This window comes from Lithobates pipiens, unplaced genomic scaffold (assembly GCF_037356315.1).
Source record: "Lithobates pipiens isolate NorthernLeopardFrog02 unplaced genomic scaffold, aLitPip1_a1.2 Scaffold_16, whole genome shotgun sequence".
NCBI lineage: Eukaryota > Metazoa > Chordata > Amphibia > Anura > Ranidae > Lithobates > Lithobates pipiens.
In genome coordinates, this window is record NW_027507748.1 from 451510480 (window position 1) to 451527553 (window position 17074).

The 17074-nt window shown below is 41.8% G+C and overlaps 1 protein-coding gene across 2 annotated transcripts in view; it reads right to left on the bottom strand.

Annotated features, from left to right (window-relative positions):
- Positions 1-17074, bottom strand: part of SLC9A7 (solute carrier family 9 member A7) — a 134735-nt gene that overhangs the window by 44237 nt on the left and 73424 nt on the right. For both annotated transcript variants that reach the window (XM_077482799.1, XM_077482800.1), the window contains exons 5-10: positions 7780-7892; positions 6119-6224; positions 5302-5443; positions 3016-3121; positions 1637-1725; positions 158-271 (exon numbers count right to left, since the gene is read on the bottom strand). In XM_077482799.1, coding sequence (XP_077338925.1) covers positions 158-271; positions 1637-1725; positions 3016-3121; positions 5302-5443; positions 6119-6224; positions 7780-7892 — 670 coding nt within the window. The remainder of the gene's footprint in view (positions 1-157; positions 272-1636; positions 1726-3015; positions 3122-5301; positions 5444-6118; positions 6225-7779; positions 7893-17074) is intronic.

Genomic DNA, 17074 nt, shown 5'->3' on the forward strand with positions numbered 1-17074 from the left:
GTTTACTCCCTTGAAATGAAAAGCCCCAAGCCAATATGTAACATGACATTATTCTGTGACGGAATGCATACATGTCGGTGAGCTCCAAGACAACAGGAAAACCACACCCAAAACAAGTAACGTTATGGATTTTGTTGTCCACCAGCATAAAGGATACAAAAGCCCCAACAATAAAAATGGGACTAAACACGTGTTTCTGGAACGTGAAGAGTGCGAGACCCATGTAGGAAAATATGAAGTTTTCTGCCAGAAAGTGCAAGACCTCAAACAGCTGCAGCAAAACACAAAGGAGTTCATTAAAGGCATGAAACAAATGATTGAAAAAAAAAAAAAAAAAAAAAAGTCGAAGTACTGCAGTAAGCTATAGATTATTAAGACTCAATAGGTATGTATCTAGCCTGCAGAAGTTTTCAGATTACAATTAAAGCAGAATTAGATGCGTTAGCCATTAATTGATGTAGAAGGTCTGGAGATTAATTGATACCCTTGGCTACAGTTACATAAGTTAAGAATTCTGCTGCTTTAAGGCTGAATTTGATTCCTTCTTCTAGCTTTAGGGCCGTTTCACACCAGTTTTGCTCAGGGAATGCACATGTTGCAGTGCGGTGCAATAAAATAAAACACACCAGACGGCACAAAAAGTAGTGCTTGCACTACACCAAATTGCATGGTGCTGTGGTACCATGTAATTTGGTGCCTGCAAACACACTACGCTTGTGATCTGCATTTGGGGTGCCATTAACAGTACTTTGGCACCCGCACAGACTGCGCCTTTACCGCACTATGTTCTGGTGTGAACGGGCCCTTACGCATCTATAAACCTTGAAGTAGGAATCTATTTCCTAAGAGCTTCCAACTTTAAATAAAATATTTAAACTATAAAACATTTGGCATGGTATAAATATATAAATAAAATGTGTATAAAGTACACTGACATCTAGTGAGAGTTCTGAGTATTGCAGCCAATAATCCAATCATCCCATCATCCCAATATGCAGTTCAGTTGTGAGCACAAGCAACTGTTACAGTTTTTATTAACAGCATGCCTGGAATGTAACAATTTTAGGAAACTATTAAATCAATAGGTTTAGTTCTGCTTTAGGACGGTGCAACTAGCCTGGCACTCCGCTTTAGTAAACACACAGGTTAAAGCAGAAGTAAATCCATCGATTAAATGGTTTAAAATATAAAGTCATATTCCCGGTATTGCAGGATTTCTGTCACATTTGCTTGTTATTTCTACAAAACTTTAAAGCCAAACGGCTGGCGTCATAACTGATCACATGTGCAGCACCATGGCAGTTGCAAATCAAACAGAGGCTAAGATGGCAGCTTTCTTGGCTGAAAAAGCTTTACTAAAAATGAGAGCAAATACAAAGCTGATGTCTGAGTAAACTAGATTACATTCTTTCAACTATTTTTCAGATGCAGGTTACACTATGGAAGCCAGAACAAACTGGCTGTTGTGTTACATCAGAATATAAATTAATCTGTACAAATCAATCAGGTAGCACAAAACATTTATGTCATTTCCTTCTATATCCTAAATGACTAGATCACAAACTCTGGTATGTTAACAGGGGCAGCATTATATTATTTCCTAATTAAGAAGATAAACAGAAGCAGCTCTCATTACCTGTTTGGTTCTATTCCTTGATTCTGGAGATAAATTATTATATGTATAATGTGCTTGTGTGATACCACAAAACAGGACAGCAACTACTCCTGTAATTACAATAAGAAATTATTTGTACAAAGTTAAATGGCTTCTTACATTTAAAAAACAAAAAAAAAACAAAGTCATAATGCTTAAAGTAGAACTCCAGGAATTCAGGTACTTTGTAAAATGTGCTGGTTTAATAGAAGTGAAGTCTGTGCATGCCACCACGTGGACTTATCTCCTAAATGCCAGGAGTACAGTTTTTACTACACTCCCAGTACCCTGTAAGGCAATACGCTGTCTTCTCACCCACAGCAGTTCTGCCTGCCCCTACACTGTTAATTTACAGAAAGCTTTATATTTTTCAAACAGGTTCACACAATTCAAAAAGCTCTGCGATTGTGCAGAAAGAGGGAAGGGAGTGGGCACAACCACTGTATGCAACTGTGCAGCTACAGAAGCAACAAACGAATAGTTGATAACTATGCTCCTGGAGCTCAGTAAAAATGTAAAACTATGAGATTGAAAAGATTAGTTCACAAGGTGGCATGCACCTCATTGAACTTAACCCACAGCAATAAGTCACATTTTAGAACGTAACTGAATGTCTGGAGTTCAGATTTAAAGTCCAACTGCAGTCAAACTTTAGCTTTAAAATACATTGGAGAAGGGTTGGAATTTTTTCCAGATTTTAAACGTTGTCTGTATACCCATTAGGTTATTTTTCGGTTAAATTTAAAAATAAACTGTCCACATAGGAGAAATGTATCTTCTATTGGGTAGAATACCCTTCAGCAGGACTGGAATAAATGGCCCTACTTTTTAATGAGGCCTTAGTTCCCTTTGGGGAGTTTTCCCTTCAGCTTGTGATCTGTCTGAGAGTTATGAAGTAGATAGAATGCCTATTTCTGTGCTGCAGACACCCTAGAGACATAGCAGGAGGGTGGGGAAGAAAACACATGGATCTGACAAAACCAGAAGTGTTAAAATATATAGATTATATTGGAGCCTCCAACTCATCTGCAGAACACCCATGCAGACAAAAATGGGGTGGCATGCCTTATGTGCAAGATCTTACTTTTTTTTTATTTTTTTATTTTTTTTTTAAATAGTGCTAGCATGCCAGAAACTACCAAGATGTGACCAACTGCTTTTTTCTTTAAAGATCTAGGCCATTTTTATGTCCCATGAAAGTTACAATGTGTTGAAATGGGATTCTATACAGCACAATAACACATTTATAAAAAGGTAGGTCAGCCAACTGTTCAGAAACTGGCCAAACTGGTGCAACAATGAAAACAAACATGACTTATTCACATGCACAATTCATCTTGTACATTTCTGTATACAGTTACCTGTAAAGCCACACGCTTCAGCCAGAAGGAAAGTACTCCACGATAGCAAGAAAAACAGGGCCGTCTCCAGCAAAGGAAAGCAGTGCAGCTTGGTAAACTTGGTTACGTTACCAACCAGTTAAGAAAAAAAATAACTTAACAGTTCCCTATCAGAAAAGTTTTGGAAAGCAAAACTAACACTAAATCATTATAAAAGAAATTATTTTATAGGAAGGCAATTTTCTCTGACGATCATAAAAAATATTATGAAGAACTGCATTTGAGAAATGACTTGACACTTGGTAAATGCAGGGAAGTATATATAAAACTTTTATGCCATCTAGATCTTTTTTCCTGCATTCAGATGTTCCTGCTTAAGCCCTGGTTCATACTTCTGCAGGTGGCTCCCAACAACCCCACATACAGAAAACGCAGGAGCCAATCCCAGTGTGAATATGAATGAGGCCTTAGAAGTATGGAATATTTATAGGTTAGATCATTGGGATGAAAAACAAAAAGTCCAGCAAGTTTACTCAAAACCTGGCTAGGTTACTAGATTTCTGGCAAAAGTACATTTAAATACATTTAAAGTGACTGCAAAGTCCTACATTTTTTTTATTAAAACAACAGGCTTCTACTTGCCAGTTCTGTGCAAATGAATTGCACAGAGCAGCCCTGATCCTCCCCTACTCGAGTACCACGGCCCTCCTGGCTCCTACTCTTCTCGGTGTGCTACCATAGGATGTCGCTTCCTATCATGAGACATCTGCGTGCTCGATCCTGAGCCACGCTGCCTGTGTCCATTTACACAAAAAGCGTGGTTTGGCCCTGCCCCCCACACCCTCAAAGGATCTGACTGACAGCAGCAGGAACCATTAGTTCTCACTGCTCCCAGCAAAGCCTGCAAGAGTGGGAAGAAGCCACCGGGCACAGCACTGGATCGAGTGAGGACCAAGTATTGGGGGGGGGGTTGCTGGGTGATACTTTAACCTAAACATTTTTACCTTAAAGCAATGAACTCATTAAAGAGGAACTCCGACCTATCTCAACTTTTTTTCCTTTTTGCTCCACTTACCTGATGATGGTATCTACACATTTCAGATACTCACCCATCTGAGATCACCCGCTGAGATAATTTCTTGCCCAGCCAATGATGAAGTGCCAAAAGGCCTGCCACGGACTCCTGTTTTTTTAATGAAAGCCTATGCCTCCCGGGATGTGAGATGTACCAGGGGGACTCTCCGGCAGTGTGCGCATCATTGCGCCTAAAGTGAGCGACATGCATAGGGAGGTGGGGCAGACTTTGAAAAAAAAAAAAATTCCCTTTTCCGCTAAAGGAAGGAAGGAGTAAAAGGATGGGATCTTCCTCGGGAGGGTGAAGGTCCACTTCAAGGTTAAAAAATGTTTACGCAAAAAAAAAAAAAAAAAAAAGGATATAACAATTCTTTTAATGGTTATTTATAACAGCGTACAAAAAAAAAAAAAAAAAAATAGGAGGTTCATTGTAAGTATTTACATACACTAATATAAATGTTTTATTTTCTTTTTTTACTTTTTATTATGAATGAATATTAAAAGAAGTACAGAAAAACCTTGGTTTTAGAGCGTTTTGCAAGTCAAGCAAAATAATTTAATAAATTTTGACTTGATATACAAGTAATGTCTTGATATAAAAGTAGCGTCATATCACAACTGAGTATAAAAGAGAAGAGAGGCGGCTCCAAGTGTAGCAATATGGTTACATTTAATGAAGGTACAACATTTAGCAACATATTGCTACTTGTAGAGGTGCCTCTCTTCTCTGCAGGATTTTGCTTCTAATCCCCTTGTGGAGGCTGGACATTTTATGGTTACACAACCTATTACTATAATCTTTTTATATAGACTATAAACTGAAGGACCTATGAATAAATGGTTGTTGACATTTGAGTTTCCATCATTTCTCATGGGGAAATTTGCTTTGATATAAAATAAGAATAAACCTGTATGAGGAGAATGCTCTAATAGAAGTAGCCATTCCTTGGCTTAGGGACCACATACTAGTTCCAGGGCAGTCTATTTACTTGCAGTAAAGCTGAACCCTCAAAACTAGCATGTGGGTGGCTGCCTCCATTACACATTTGAAGTACAGCTGCTTAGCCCCAGGGTCCATTGTTTTAATAAGTAAATCTCTTTCCAAGTTGAGCAATAAATTGCTCGGAACACCATGTCATTAGTACAACTTTAATTCTCTGGTTAAAGAATCCTGTGTGCTACAAGCATTACGTGAGAAAACAGATACCTCTGTGTAAACCCCAGAAAGGATATAAGAGCTGTTGATACACCGGTACAAACACCCATTGCGAAAGACCCGCTGAAAATGCCAAGAAAAACGCCAACACATTTGAAAAAGGCAGCTGCATCAAAGGTGTGCATGTTTTCATTAGTTGGCTGGTAAGCAACAATGGACCTAAAAAACACAGAACATTATAAATTTACATCCGGGAAAACAGATATTTGTGGCTAAATTAAGCAGCAAAGCTATAGGGAAAATAAGGTGCAAGGGATGTTAAGGAATCAGAACACTCAGAACACTCTGTAGGTCAGGGTATTTCAGGATATAAATATTTAAACTAAAGCTGGCCTGACAGTTGCCCTGACAAACAGTGAGGGCATCTGATTGGATGCTACTTGGCCAATCACTTTCCACCTGGCTGCTTCTGCCAAGCTAGGGGGTTCTTGCAGGGCCACCCACGGCTTTTTGAGCAACGTTAAAAAAATAAAAATAAAAAAAAAATAAAAAAAAGGGGGGGGGGGGGGAAATGACATCATAAAGGTGGTTGTGCTTATATAAAAATGGCGTCATCATTCAGGAACTTTTAGGTCAGCATGATGCAATTTATCCCTGCCTCGAAGTCTTACGTTTAAACTACTACATAAATTTTCTTTACAATAACAATAGTTCTGTGTGCCAAGGAGATTGGGGGCTCCCGCAATAAATGCCTTAAAATAAAGGAATACATACCCTAAGCAGACAGCCCCCTGGTGGGAAGTGAAGCCAGGACCCAAACACTGGTAACTGAGTCACTGTAGTATTGTACACTGTATACTATTTAATTTTCAATACCAAGAGCAAAATACTTACGATGACAACACAATGGCTACAGCATCATTGAGGACACTTTCTCCAAACAGAAGAGCATACAAGTCCACATCCGCACGCAGGTCATTGAATATAGCTAGGACCGTCACTTTAAAAAAAAAAAAAAAAAAAAAAAAAAGACTAAACTGTACGCTCTCAATTAATTAGGCATAAAGGTGATCACAAAATTCTCTCATGTCTAAGCTGGGTCTTTTTCCCGTTCTCAATGAGCAAGCTGGTAAATGTCAGTGAAAACAAATTTCACATCACAATTGTTTTGCCCACCAGGTGTACACATTTGGGTAAATCCTAACCCAAGCATCTTATTTTTTGGCTGTCTATACCCAGCCAAACATGACAGCTATTGTAACGTCTGCAGACTGGTGGGCCAAGTTTAAAGTGGCGCTAAAAGGCTTAAGGTTTATTACCTGAATTAATTTTCTGCTGTGGCTGTAATAAGTGACAATATGACTGGTGTGGCGGTGGATCAGGGACAATATGACTGGTGTGGCGGTGGATCAGGGACAATATGACTGGTGTGGCGGTGGATCAGGGACAATATGACTGGTGTGGCGGTGGATCAGGGACAATATGACTGGTGTGGAGGTGATCTGGGAACACAGACTGGCAGCACTGGTCTGGTGACATTGTACTGCTGTGGCATGGATCAGAGATAATAGCTGGTGGCGCTGAGATACAGGGATATCAGAGCAGCCTGCCACTGTAGGAGAAAAACAATATATATATATATATATATATATATATATATATATATATATATATATATATATATATATATATATATATATATATATATATATATATATATATATATATAGTTCTATTACATCCTGTCACTAGAGCAGTGTTGCCATAGTGACACTGCTCTACGATTGGTAAATAAGCAATCATTTCTGACAGTTCTTGACAGCATTTATTGCCATAGAGAACTACTGTGATTGTTGTGATTTGTTACAGCTATTACATGGTACAGAGAGGCAGTGCTTGGCCTGTATCATGGGATAACTGACCAATCACAGATCACGGTAGTTCTCAATGGCTGAATGAATGGCAGCCATGGTTTCTAATGGACATGTGATCACTGTGAATGGTCACAGCAATCGCATGGTACCAGGGCAGAGCACCGCAGCCTGGTACTCGGATTAGTGCATGCGGTGGACCAGGGATCCGCACGAGGCACAAGTTCTAGGAGCACATACAGGTACGTCCTCCCAGAACGACAATTGTCCCGCCCAGCCGTAGATGTACAGTGGCCGGGTGGGATGCAGTTAAAAGACTTCTGACTCGAGTTAAGACATTCCCTCTACAAGTCCTCAGGCCTATGGTATAATGTCATTGTGTTGATTATAGGATAAAGAAGAATGAGTGTAATTTATGCTCTGCATTCTCTTCTATCCCTTATCACTAATTATTACTGACCCCAACTTACCCTGGAGTGGTTTAGGTATAAATTTTGTCACACTAGATTAACACAACTTAAAGCCAAGAGGCACACATTTTTAATGGAATTCAATGGTAAAAAAGGTGTGAATGGGTAAAAGTTGTGATAATTATGTGTGAACACATACATAAAAATAGCCCTTCTAGTAGTTAACAAATAATACACAATACATACAATAGATATAAAACATTATTTGGTATACCTGGATCTGTGGCAGAGATGATTGCTCCAAAAAAGAGACAGTCAGTGTAGTAAAATGTGTCATTAAGCTGACCAACCCACTTCATTAATTTCACTACGCCATACATGAGATTTCTGTGAGGAATAAGAGAAAAAACACAAAATGGCTTCTTATTTTGAAACTGCAGGTAAACAAAAGAAGGAATATTGTTTGAACTCTTGTTATAAATGTTGTAATTCCAGGTTTCTCTCGTGCAAGGAACAGAAACCCAAAAAGCTGAATCTATCAGTCTGAAAGAAATCACAGGTCTAGCTTAAAGCGATACTAAACCCAAAAATGTTTTTTACCTTAATGCATTGAAAAAACATTTTCAGTTTCCCACTGTGCCATCCCCCTCCCCCCTCCTCCCTGTGTGAAGGGGAAGAGGGGGAGAAGGAATCAGTGCTGTGCTCCATATATTCTCCCTGCTCTTACTCTTCACGCAACATTTGAGCGGCAGCAGGAGCCATTGGCTCCTACTGCTGTCAATCAAATGCCGTGAACAGGAAGGGTGGAATGAAGTCCAGATGTGAAAGTCTCTGGAGCTCAGCTTCATAGATGCACAGGTCAGGCGCAAGCATGCACCATGTGTACCCATGGCAAACGACTTGAAATGGGGACACAAAGAATAGGAGGAGGAGTCAAGATTGCCACGAGGACCCAAGAAGAGGAGGATCAGGGCCATTCTGGCCACTGCACAGAGCAGGCAAGTATAAAATGTTTGTCATTTGAATATTTTTTTTTTTTTTTTTAGAGCTCAGATTTTAGTAACACTTGACTGGAAGAGAGACCTTGTGATGCAGAACTTAAGGTAGGACTAAAGTCTAAAAGTTTTTACCTTAATGCATGCTTTGTATTCAGGTAAAAAAAATGCCAACAGTACCGGTGGGGACTGCAAGAAGAGGAGGAAAATCAAGTTTCTGTGCAATACTGCTGCACAAAGTAGGTAGGTGTTCCTAGACTTTAATATCACTTTAATTCTGGCCACCAATATTACAATTTTGTATTCGCTCAGTACATAGCCTCTGAACTCCTCTGAATGCCTGTGTGTGCATAGACAAATAGACAAACATGCAGGGGCATTTAGAGTCTGGAAAAAAAACAAAAACTGCCAGATGCCCCTAGGAGTAACAGAGCGGACATGAGGCCTAAAAGCTTCAAGATGGAATGGTCTACATTCTGTCCCCAAAAGTGTCATTTATGGCTCTTGTGTAGATGGGAATGAGTTGCTGCTCCCAATCCTCTCCAATGGCTCTGATGTCAAGGCAATCAGTTAGAGACACCAAACTGCTCGTCCACACTCCTCTGTTCAATTCCACAACAAAAAAGGCAAATGTCATACATCCCAGGAGTCTTCGGTGCACACTCTACTGGGCAGATGGATTCCAGCAAGTAAATGCTACATGAACATTTGCCCTTACTCAAGATAGCTGTAAGGTGCGCCCCTCTAGTTCTGCTCAAGCTGGACTCTAGTGGTCATTGGAAAAACTCTGACCGGTCGGGAAGTCAAGACACCATACACAGTGTGTAGATGATCAAGAATACAAAGGTTTATTCCGGCTTCACAGAATAATATGCAATAAACAAAAAGGGGTCTTATAAGGGGAAGGCCCCATGAACAACCAATCACATTCAAGCATTATGTTAATACAATATACAATTAATATTAACCTAAAAGATATTCATAGTAATTCTGCCTATAGACAGACAACATCACAATGTTTGACCTTATCACCTTGGCTTGAGGCCAATGTTCTCAATACACAATATATGTTCTTAATGTCCAGCAACTAACCGCAGACGCATCCTGCTTCACACTTCGCCTTAGCACGTCTGGTAATTTTAGCACAAGCTTAGCATGAGATGAAAACATTTTCTAAAACATTATCTTCTAAAACAGACCTAAGGAGTAACTCTACAATCCCTTACAATAGCCATAGCCAGAAATGCTAGGGGTTGTTTTTTTTTAGGCCGGGTTCACACCGCTGCGATGCGGGAACGCCGCGAATCCGCGGCGTTTTCCCGCATCGCACACCTCCCGCCGGCAGTTCACACTGCCCTATGCGGACGGCTGGGAGTGTCAATGTTATGTTAATGACACCCCCAGATCCATCCGCATATCGCAGTGTGATCTGCCGACTCGCACAGGAATCGGATCGCATGGTGTGAACCCCCATGCGATCCGATTCTGTTGCGGACCAAAAAAAGGGTCCCGTGCGAGTTTGCTGCGGGAGCGCTGCGAATTCAGCCATACTATCTGTATGGCTGAACTCGCATCGCTACGGAGATCGGATGTGATTTGCGGTGCGAATCACATCCGGATCTCCCCCCGCAGCAGTGTGAACCCAGCCTAAAGTGATTTCTCAGCAAAATAAAGCTTGGAGACATTGATGGATGGGAGAGTTTTCTTTAAATATTAAAAAAGATGTAAAATAGTGTTTTTGGTTTGTGGTGCTCAGGTGCAGTGTAGTTCCACTTTAAAGTGGGAGTAAACTCCCATACAGAATTTCCATCTATTAGGTAAGCCTATATTAAGCCTTATCTATAGGTACTGTAAATATCTCCTTAACCACTTCAGCCCTGGACCATTTTGCTGGTCAAAGACCAGACCACTTTTTGCGATTTGGCACATGCGTCGCTTTAACCACTTTCAGACCGGACCATTTTGCTGGTAAATGACCAGAGGTCTTTTTACAATTTGGCACTGCACTGCTTTAACTGGTAATTGCGCGGTCATGCAATGTTGTACCCAAACAAAATTTGCGTCCTTTTCTTCCCACAAATAGAGCTCTCTTTTAAAGGTATTTGATTGCCTCTGCGATTTTTATTTTTTGCGATATAAACGTAAAAAGACCGCAAATTTTGAAAAAAAAAAATGATATTTTCTACTTTTTGTTATTAGAAAAATCCAATAAACTCAATTTTAGTCATACATTTAGGCCAAAATGTATTCAGCCACATGTCTTTGGTAAAAAAAAAGTCAATAACTGTATATTTATTGGTTTGCGCAAAAGTTGTCACATCTACAAACTAAGGTACGTTTTCTGGAATTTACGCAGCTTTTAGTTTACGACTGCCTATCTCATTTCTTGAGGTGCTAAAATGGCAGGGCAGTACAAAACCCCCCCAAATGACCCCATTTTGGAAAGTAGACCCCCTAAGGAAATTGCTAAGTGGCATGTTGAGCCCATTGAATATTTTATTTTTTTGCCTCAAGCGATTGAATAATTTTTTTTACACAAAGTTGTCACTAAATGATATATTGCTCACACATGCTATGGGCATATGTGAAATGACACCCCAAAATAAATTCTGCTGCTTCTCCTGAGTACGGGGATACCACATATGTGGTACTTTTTGGGAGCCTAGCCGCGTACGGGGCCCCGAAAACCAAGCACCGCCTTCAGGCTTTCTAAGGGCGTAAATTTTTGATTTCACTTCTCACTACCTATTACAGTTTTGAAGGCCATAAAATGCCAAGATGGCACAAAACCCCCACAAATGACCCCATTTTAGAAAGTAGACACCCCAAGCTATTTGCTGAGAGGCATGTTGAGTCCATGGAATATTTTTTATTTTGCCACAAGTTGCGGGAAAATTACAAACTTTTTTTTTTTTTTTTTTACACAAAGTTGTCACTAAATGATATATTGCTCACACATGCTATGGGCATATGTGAAATGACACCCCAAAATAAATTCTGCTGCTTCTCCTGAGTACGGGATACCACATATGTGGGACTTTTTGGGAGCCTAGCCGCGTACAGGGCCCCAAAAACCAAGCACCGCCATCAGGCTTTCTAAGGGCGTTACAGTTTTGAAGGCCATAAAATGCCAAGATGGCACAAACCCCCCCCCCCCCCAAATGACCCCATTTTGGAAAGTAGACACCCCTAAATTTAGGGGTACACTAGTGAGACTAGGTAATAAATGGCGGGTGCCCTGAAACTATAAAAAAATAACTAACCAACCAGCGTCACCTGTAACAGTTATATGGTGATCACTGGTGAAAGGGTTAACTAGGGGGCAATCAGGGGGCTTTATGCGGTAGTATATGGGGGTCCCTGGTGCTATAAAAAGCTGCGGCGAACCCAAATACCTACCTGCCTAACTAGCGTCACCTGTGACACTAATACAGCGATCAGAAAAATGATCGCTTATTAGGCTGGGTTCACACTGGAGCGATGCAGGAACGCCACGAATCCGCGGCGGGTTCCCGCATCGCATGCCTCCCGGCGGCAGTTCACACTGCCCTATGCGAACTGCTGGGAGTGTCAGTGAAATGTTAATGACACCCCCAGATCAGTTCGCATATCGCAGTGCGATCTGCAAACTCGGATCGCATGGTGTGAACACCCATGCGATCCGATTCTGCTGCGGACCAAAAAAAGGGTCCCGTGCGAATTTGCGGCGGGTGCGGCGAATGGCTGAACTCGAATCGCACAGAGATCGGATGTGATTTGCACTGCAGTGCGGTGCGAATCACATCCGTTCTCATAAACCGCTGCAATGTGAACCCAGCCTTAGTGACACTGGCGACGGGGGGTGATCACGGGGTTAAACCTTTATTGAGGGGGTTAGGGGGGTACATTAGAACTAAAGGGGGCTAACCCTAACTGCCCTAACAGTTTACAGTCACAAATGACACCAATGCAAAAAAAAAAAAAAAAATGCAATTGGTGTCACTGTGACTGGGGGGGCAGGGGTTATTGGGGGGTGATCGGGGGGTAAAGGGGGGGTGTGAGTGTGCCTGGCATGTTCTACTGTGAAGTGTCGTGTTGGTGCAACTCACCGATCCTCTCTCCTCGGTGCCGGAACGAAAAATACCGACACGGAGGAGAGATTACATCACTTCCACTTCTGATGCAATGCTTCACTCCCATTTGTCAGGAGCGATCGCGAGGGGGTGGCCATGAATGAATGGCCGCCCCCTCATCCCGGATCGCTCCTGCACGGATACCGACCGCCGCTGGCACCGGGGGGGGGCCCCCCCACCCGCGGGAAGGCAGGGACGTACAGGTACGCCCATATGCCTGCCCGTGCCATTCTGTCAACGTACATCGTCGTGCGGCGGTCGGCAAGTGGTTAACTGACAATTGCGCGATCGTGCGACGTGGCTCCCAAACAAAATTGGTGTCCTTTTTTTCTCACAAATAGAGCTTTTTGGTGGTATTTGATCACCCCTGCGGTTTTTATTTTTTGTGCTATAAACAAAAATAGAGCGACAATCTTGAAAAAAAAACGCATTTTTTACTTTTTGTTATAATAAATATCACCCAAAAATATATAAAACATTTTATTTCCCTCAGTTTAGGCCGATACGTATTCTTCTACATTTTTTTACCAAAAATATCACAATAAGCGATTATTGATTGGTTTGTGCAAAAGTTATAGCGTTTACAAAATAGGGGATAGTTTTATGAAAATTTAAAAAAAATTTTTTTTTTTACTAGTAATGGCGGCGACCAGCAATTTTTATTGTGACTGCGACATTATGGCGGACACAGAAATTTTTGACACACATTTTTGGGACCAGTGTTATTTATACAACAATCACTGCTATACAAATGCAGCGATTTCTGTGTAAATGACACTGGCAGTGAAGGGGTTAACCAGTGGGGGGCAGTGTAGAGGTTAAGTGTTCCTAGGAGGTGTGTTACTAACTGTTGGGGGCTGGGCTTTCTTTTAGTGAACACTGATCTCTGCTCCAATCACATGGAGCAGAGATCAGCGTCACTTGTTGCTAGGCAGAACGGGGAGATGCTGTTTACAATGGCATCTCCTCGTTCAGCCGCCCGATTGCGGGTATGCCCACGGCGATCGAGTTTGCGGGACACGCGACCGGACTCACGGGGGTCCCGACCGGCGCGCTTGCGATGGCAGGGCGGCATTTAAAATTGGACGTACCTGTACGCCAATATGCCTGCCCACGTACGCCGGTCGGGAAGTGGTTAATGTGCACTATTCAGGAGATATTTACTGTAGACGCAGCGGGTGACATCACCGGCGCATGCGCTCTGAAGGAACGGCATACCCATGCCTTTACTCCATAGTTCTGTCCCGTAAATGGCGGGAGTGATGTCATTGCGGCTCTGGCCACTCCCATAGCTGGAGCCCGCGAACCCAGGAGGAAGACCGAGTGAAGACGAAAGTGCCTTCAACGATGACAGCTCGCTTCATTCTAAGCCAAGTTTCACATACTTGACTAATATGTGATGCACATTATGACATTGCCTTGCAGGTTTAAAAAAAAAAAAAAAAAACACACACACACACAAAAACACACACACAAAAACACACACACAAAAACACACACAGCGGTTGAAGAGCGGCTTGGTTGTTTGTAGTGATGTTCTGCTTGTGTGACTGGGCCACAGCTTTTCCCAGACATCTGCAGAGTCTGAGGTAAAATGTTAGTATTACCTCCACTTTTCTTATGTTTGCTGTGCTGTACCCTTCATCTTTGGTGACATACTAGACGAGGGTATTACTATACATGTTAGACACGGAGACTCAAATTTTTACTTCCTACAACAGTTATATCAGGCAGACCCTACCCTCTTAAAAATCTGGCTGTGGAAGTTTCTGTAATGGCCTAAGTATCTGGTAAGAAACTACAATAAAGTTTGCCATCTCTTTTTACATTATATACAGTGGGTCTAGGAAGGAAAGCTGGAGTGTGATAAATCCAGAAGCTGCCATTGGTGAACCCCCTTTTAAAAAACACCAGTTGCCTGTGTGTCTCTGTCCTAAATACTTTCCGATTTACTGACCCGTAACAGGTCACAAAGTTAGTACATACAAGTGCAGTAAATGTTTTTTTTTTGTTTTTGTTTTTTTAAACAGATGCTCTTCTAGTTCTGATATAATTTTTTTGTATGTACATTATAAAACACCAGTCAGAAGGCAGACATCCATCTCAGAGCCCACAATGTCATCTTCATTAATACTTGGCATTGAACTACACAAGCATGTAAAAGTCTAATACGGTATAAACATATTCTGCTTCATTTAAAACATTCCTTTGCACTTTTACTGCATTACTTCAGAAAGGTTTTGGACATTAACATGTTTAACACAATAAAATAAAAGAACATGTAAATAAACGAAGGGTTAATTTGTCAAAACTGGAGCAGCCAAAATCTGGGGCAGCAGTGCATGGCAACCAATCAGCTTTTGTCTTCAGCTTGCTCAGTTAGCCTTTGAAAATGAAAGATAGATATCGATTGGTAGTAATGCATGGCTGCTCCAGTTTTTATAAACTCCCCCCACAGTACATTTTAGCTTCTGAGAAAAAACTGGACTATAGGGGAATTGGGATTTTTACAGACACACCACAGCTGGACCATTTCAACTCACAAAACCGTCAGTAAATGATTTTAAGGTATTTACAAGCTTATAAAATGGTTATCCTATCCTAAATATTTTTAAGGGGATTAAAACTGTACAGTATTTCCAATGGACACCCAGAAACCCTTCCTTTCCTGTAAGTGATCAGTGTCCAGATCAGAACGGTCATCCCAGAATCAACTGCTTACAGGACATGATACAGAATAGGGTTACACCGATGTCGTCTTTTTTTATTGGCGAGTACATGTACCAATACTTGTGCACAAGTACCCAAGATAGCAAGAACCGATACAGAATGTATGGGCTCAAATACCACTGCAAAGAAATTACATGCGATTTGAACAGGAATGTGGTGTGATTTCTGTCCGAATCGCATGCAGTTTGACGCAGAGCTCTTGTGTGGACCCAGGCTGAAGTCACTAAAACAAGCCTGGGTTGACACAGGAACAGTGGGGGAAACAGCACAATTCGGACAGGAATTTCACCGCATTCCTGTTCACAATGAATGCGATTCTTTGCAGTGCAATTTGAGCCCATTAATTTTGTATGGGCTCAAATCACACCAAAAATTTATCAGTTTAGGCAGTGCATGAAAAGGTTAATCTAAAGTCCAAGCCCAAACTGCAACACCCCCCACCACCCCCCAAAGATGTACGAGCATTATGTGTCAGCAAATATTCCCTGCAAAAAAAAATTTGCATTAATCTGCATGCTTAGCGCCCCCCCAGCATAAATTCCTCCTCCTCCAGTAGAAATCCCCCCCCCTACTAAAATCCCCCCCATCCCACCCCCCCCCCAAAAAAAGTCACCCCCTCGATGCACAATTCCTTTACCCTAAATGTGCTCTCCTAGTACACACTTCTCTCGCCCCTCCCAGTACAAATACCCCCTTCCAGCATGAATTTCCCTCCTCCCAGCACAAATATTCTTCCCTCCCATCCTCCCTTCCAACACAAAATCCCCCTAAATCACCACTCTTAGCACCCCCAAATTAACCCTCCTAGAACCATACTTACCCCTAGCTACCCCCACAAATCTCTCCTAACACACAAATCCCCCCCCCAATCTCCTTGTGGCACCTTCCCGCCTGACATGAGACCACAGAGCCAAGGCAGCCGCGCCACCTGCCCACCCCTTGTCCTGGCCCTGGATCTAGGCATAAGAGCATTTGTGCGAGTACAAGTAGTCGTGCCAACGCTCGATATCTGCATCCTTGCAACCCCAACAAACAACATGAGCTTTTTTGTCTTCCCCCATAAGGAGAGAATAAAAGCTAGCCATACACGTTTAGTGACCAAGAGACGTCAGATTCCTTGATCCAAAATAAAATAAATAGTGCATGGAAAAATATCCCCTTCTGGCGATTGTATTCTGACAGGTGCAGCACCTCTGGCTCTCTGAATACCCAAACAGTGACTGCATCCGATTAAATGCAGTCACATTTGGCCAACAATTTACCACCTGGCTTCTATGATTTTTCACATCAACTTTTGTCAAGCCGGGCTACAAAAAGAGGCTTAACTTTCCTTTTCAGTATGAAGGATTCTGTGGCTAGAATTACCAAGGAAGGTATGTGTGGTTTCTTAACAACCAATGAAATCAATCTGTACTTTGCCATGGTCTTCAGTGTATCCTTGAAGCTGAATGGTTGCTAGGAGGCATCACAAAGATTTATTTCATTTCAATCCATGTTCTAGTCAATGACAAATGGTAAGAAACACACTGCAGCACAAGGCACAAGATGAATGGGACACAAGATCTCATTCTGAAACACACAACGGGTTGCCTTTTTTGCATATTATTTATAGCTGTACTTTTGTAGGGTCAGAAAACTGCAGAGCTGGAGGAAGACAAATATAGCGGTGTTGCTGCCAGCACACAATACGGACAAGGCACGCTATGCAGACACAAGCAGAGATATCATTTAC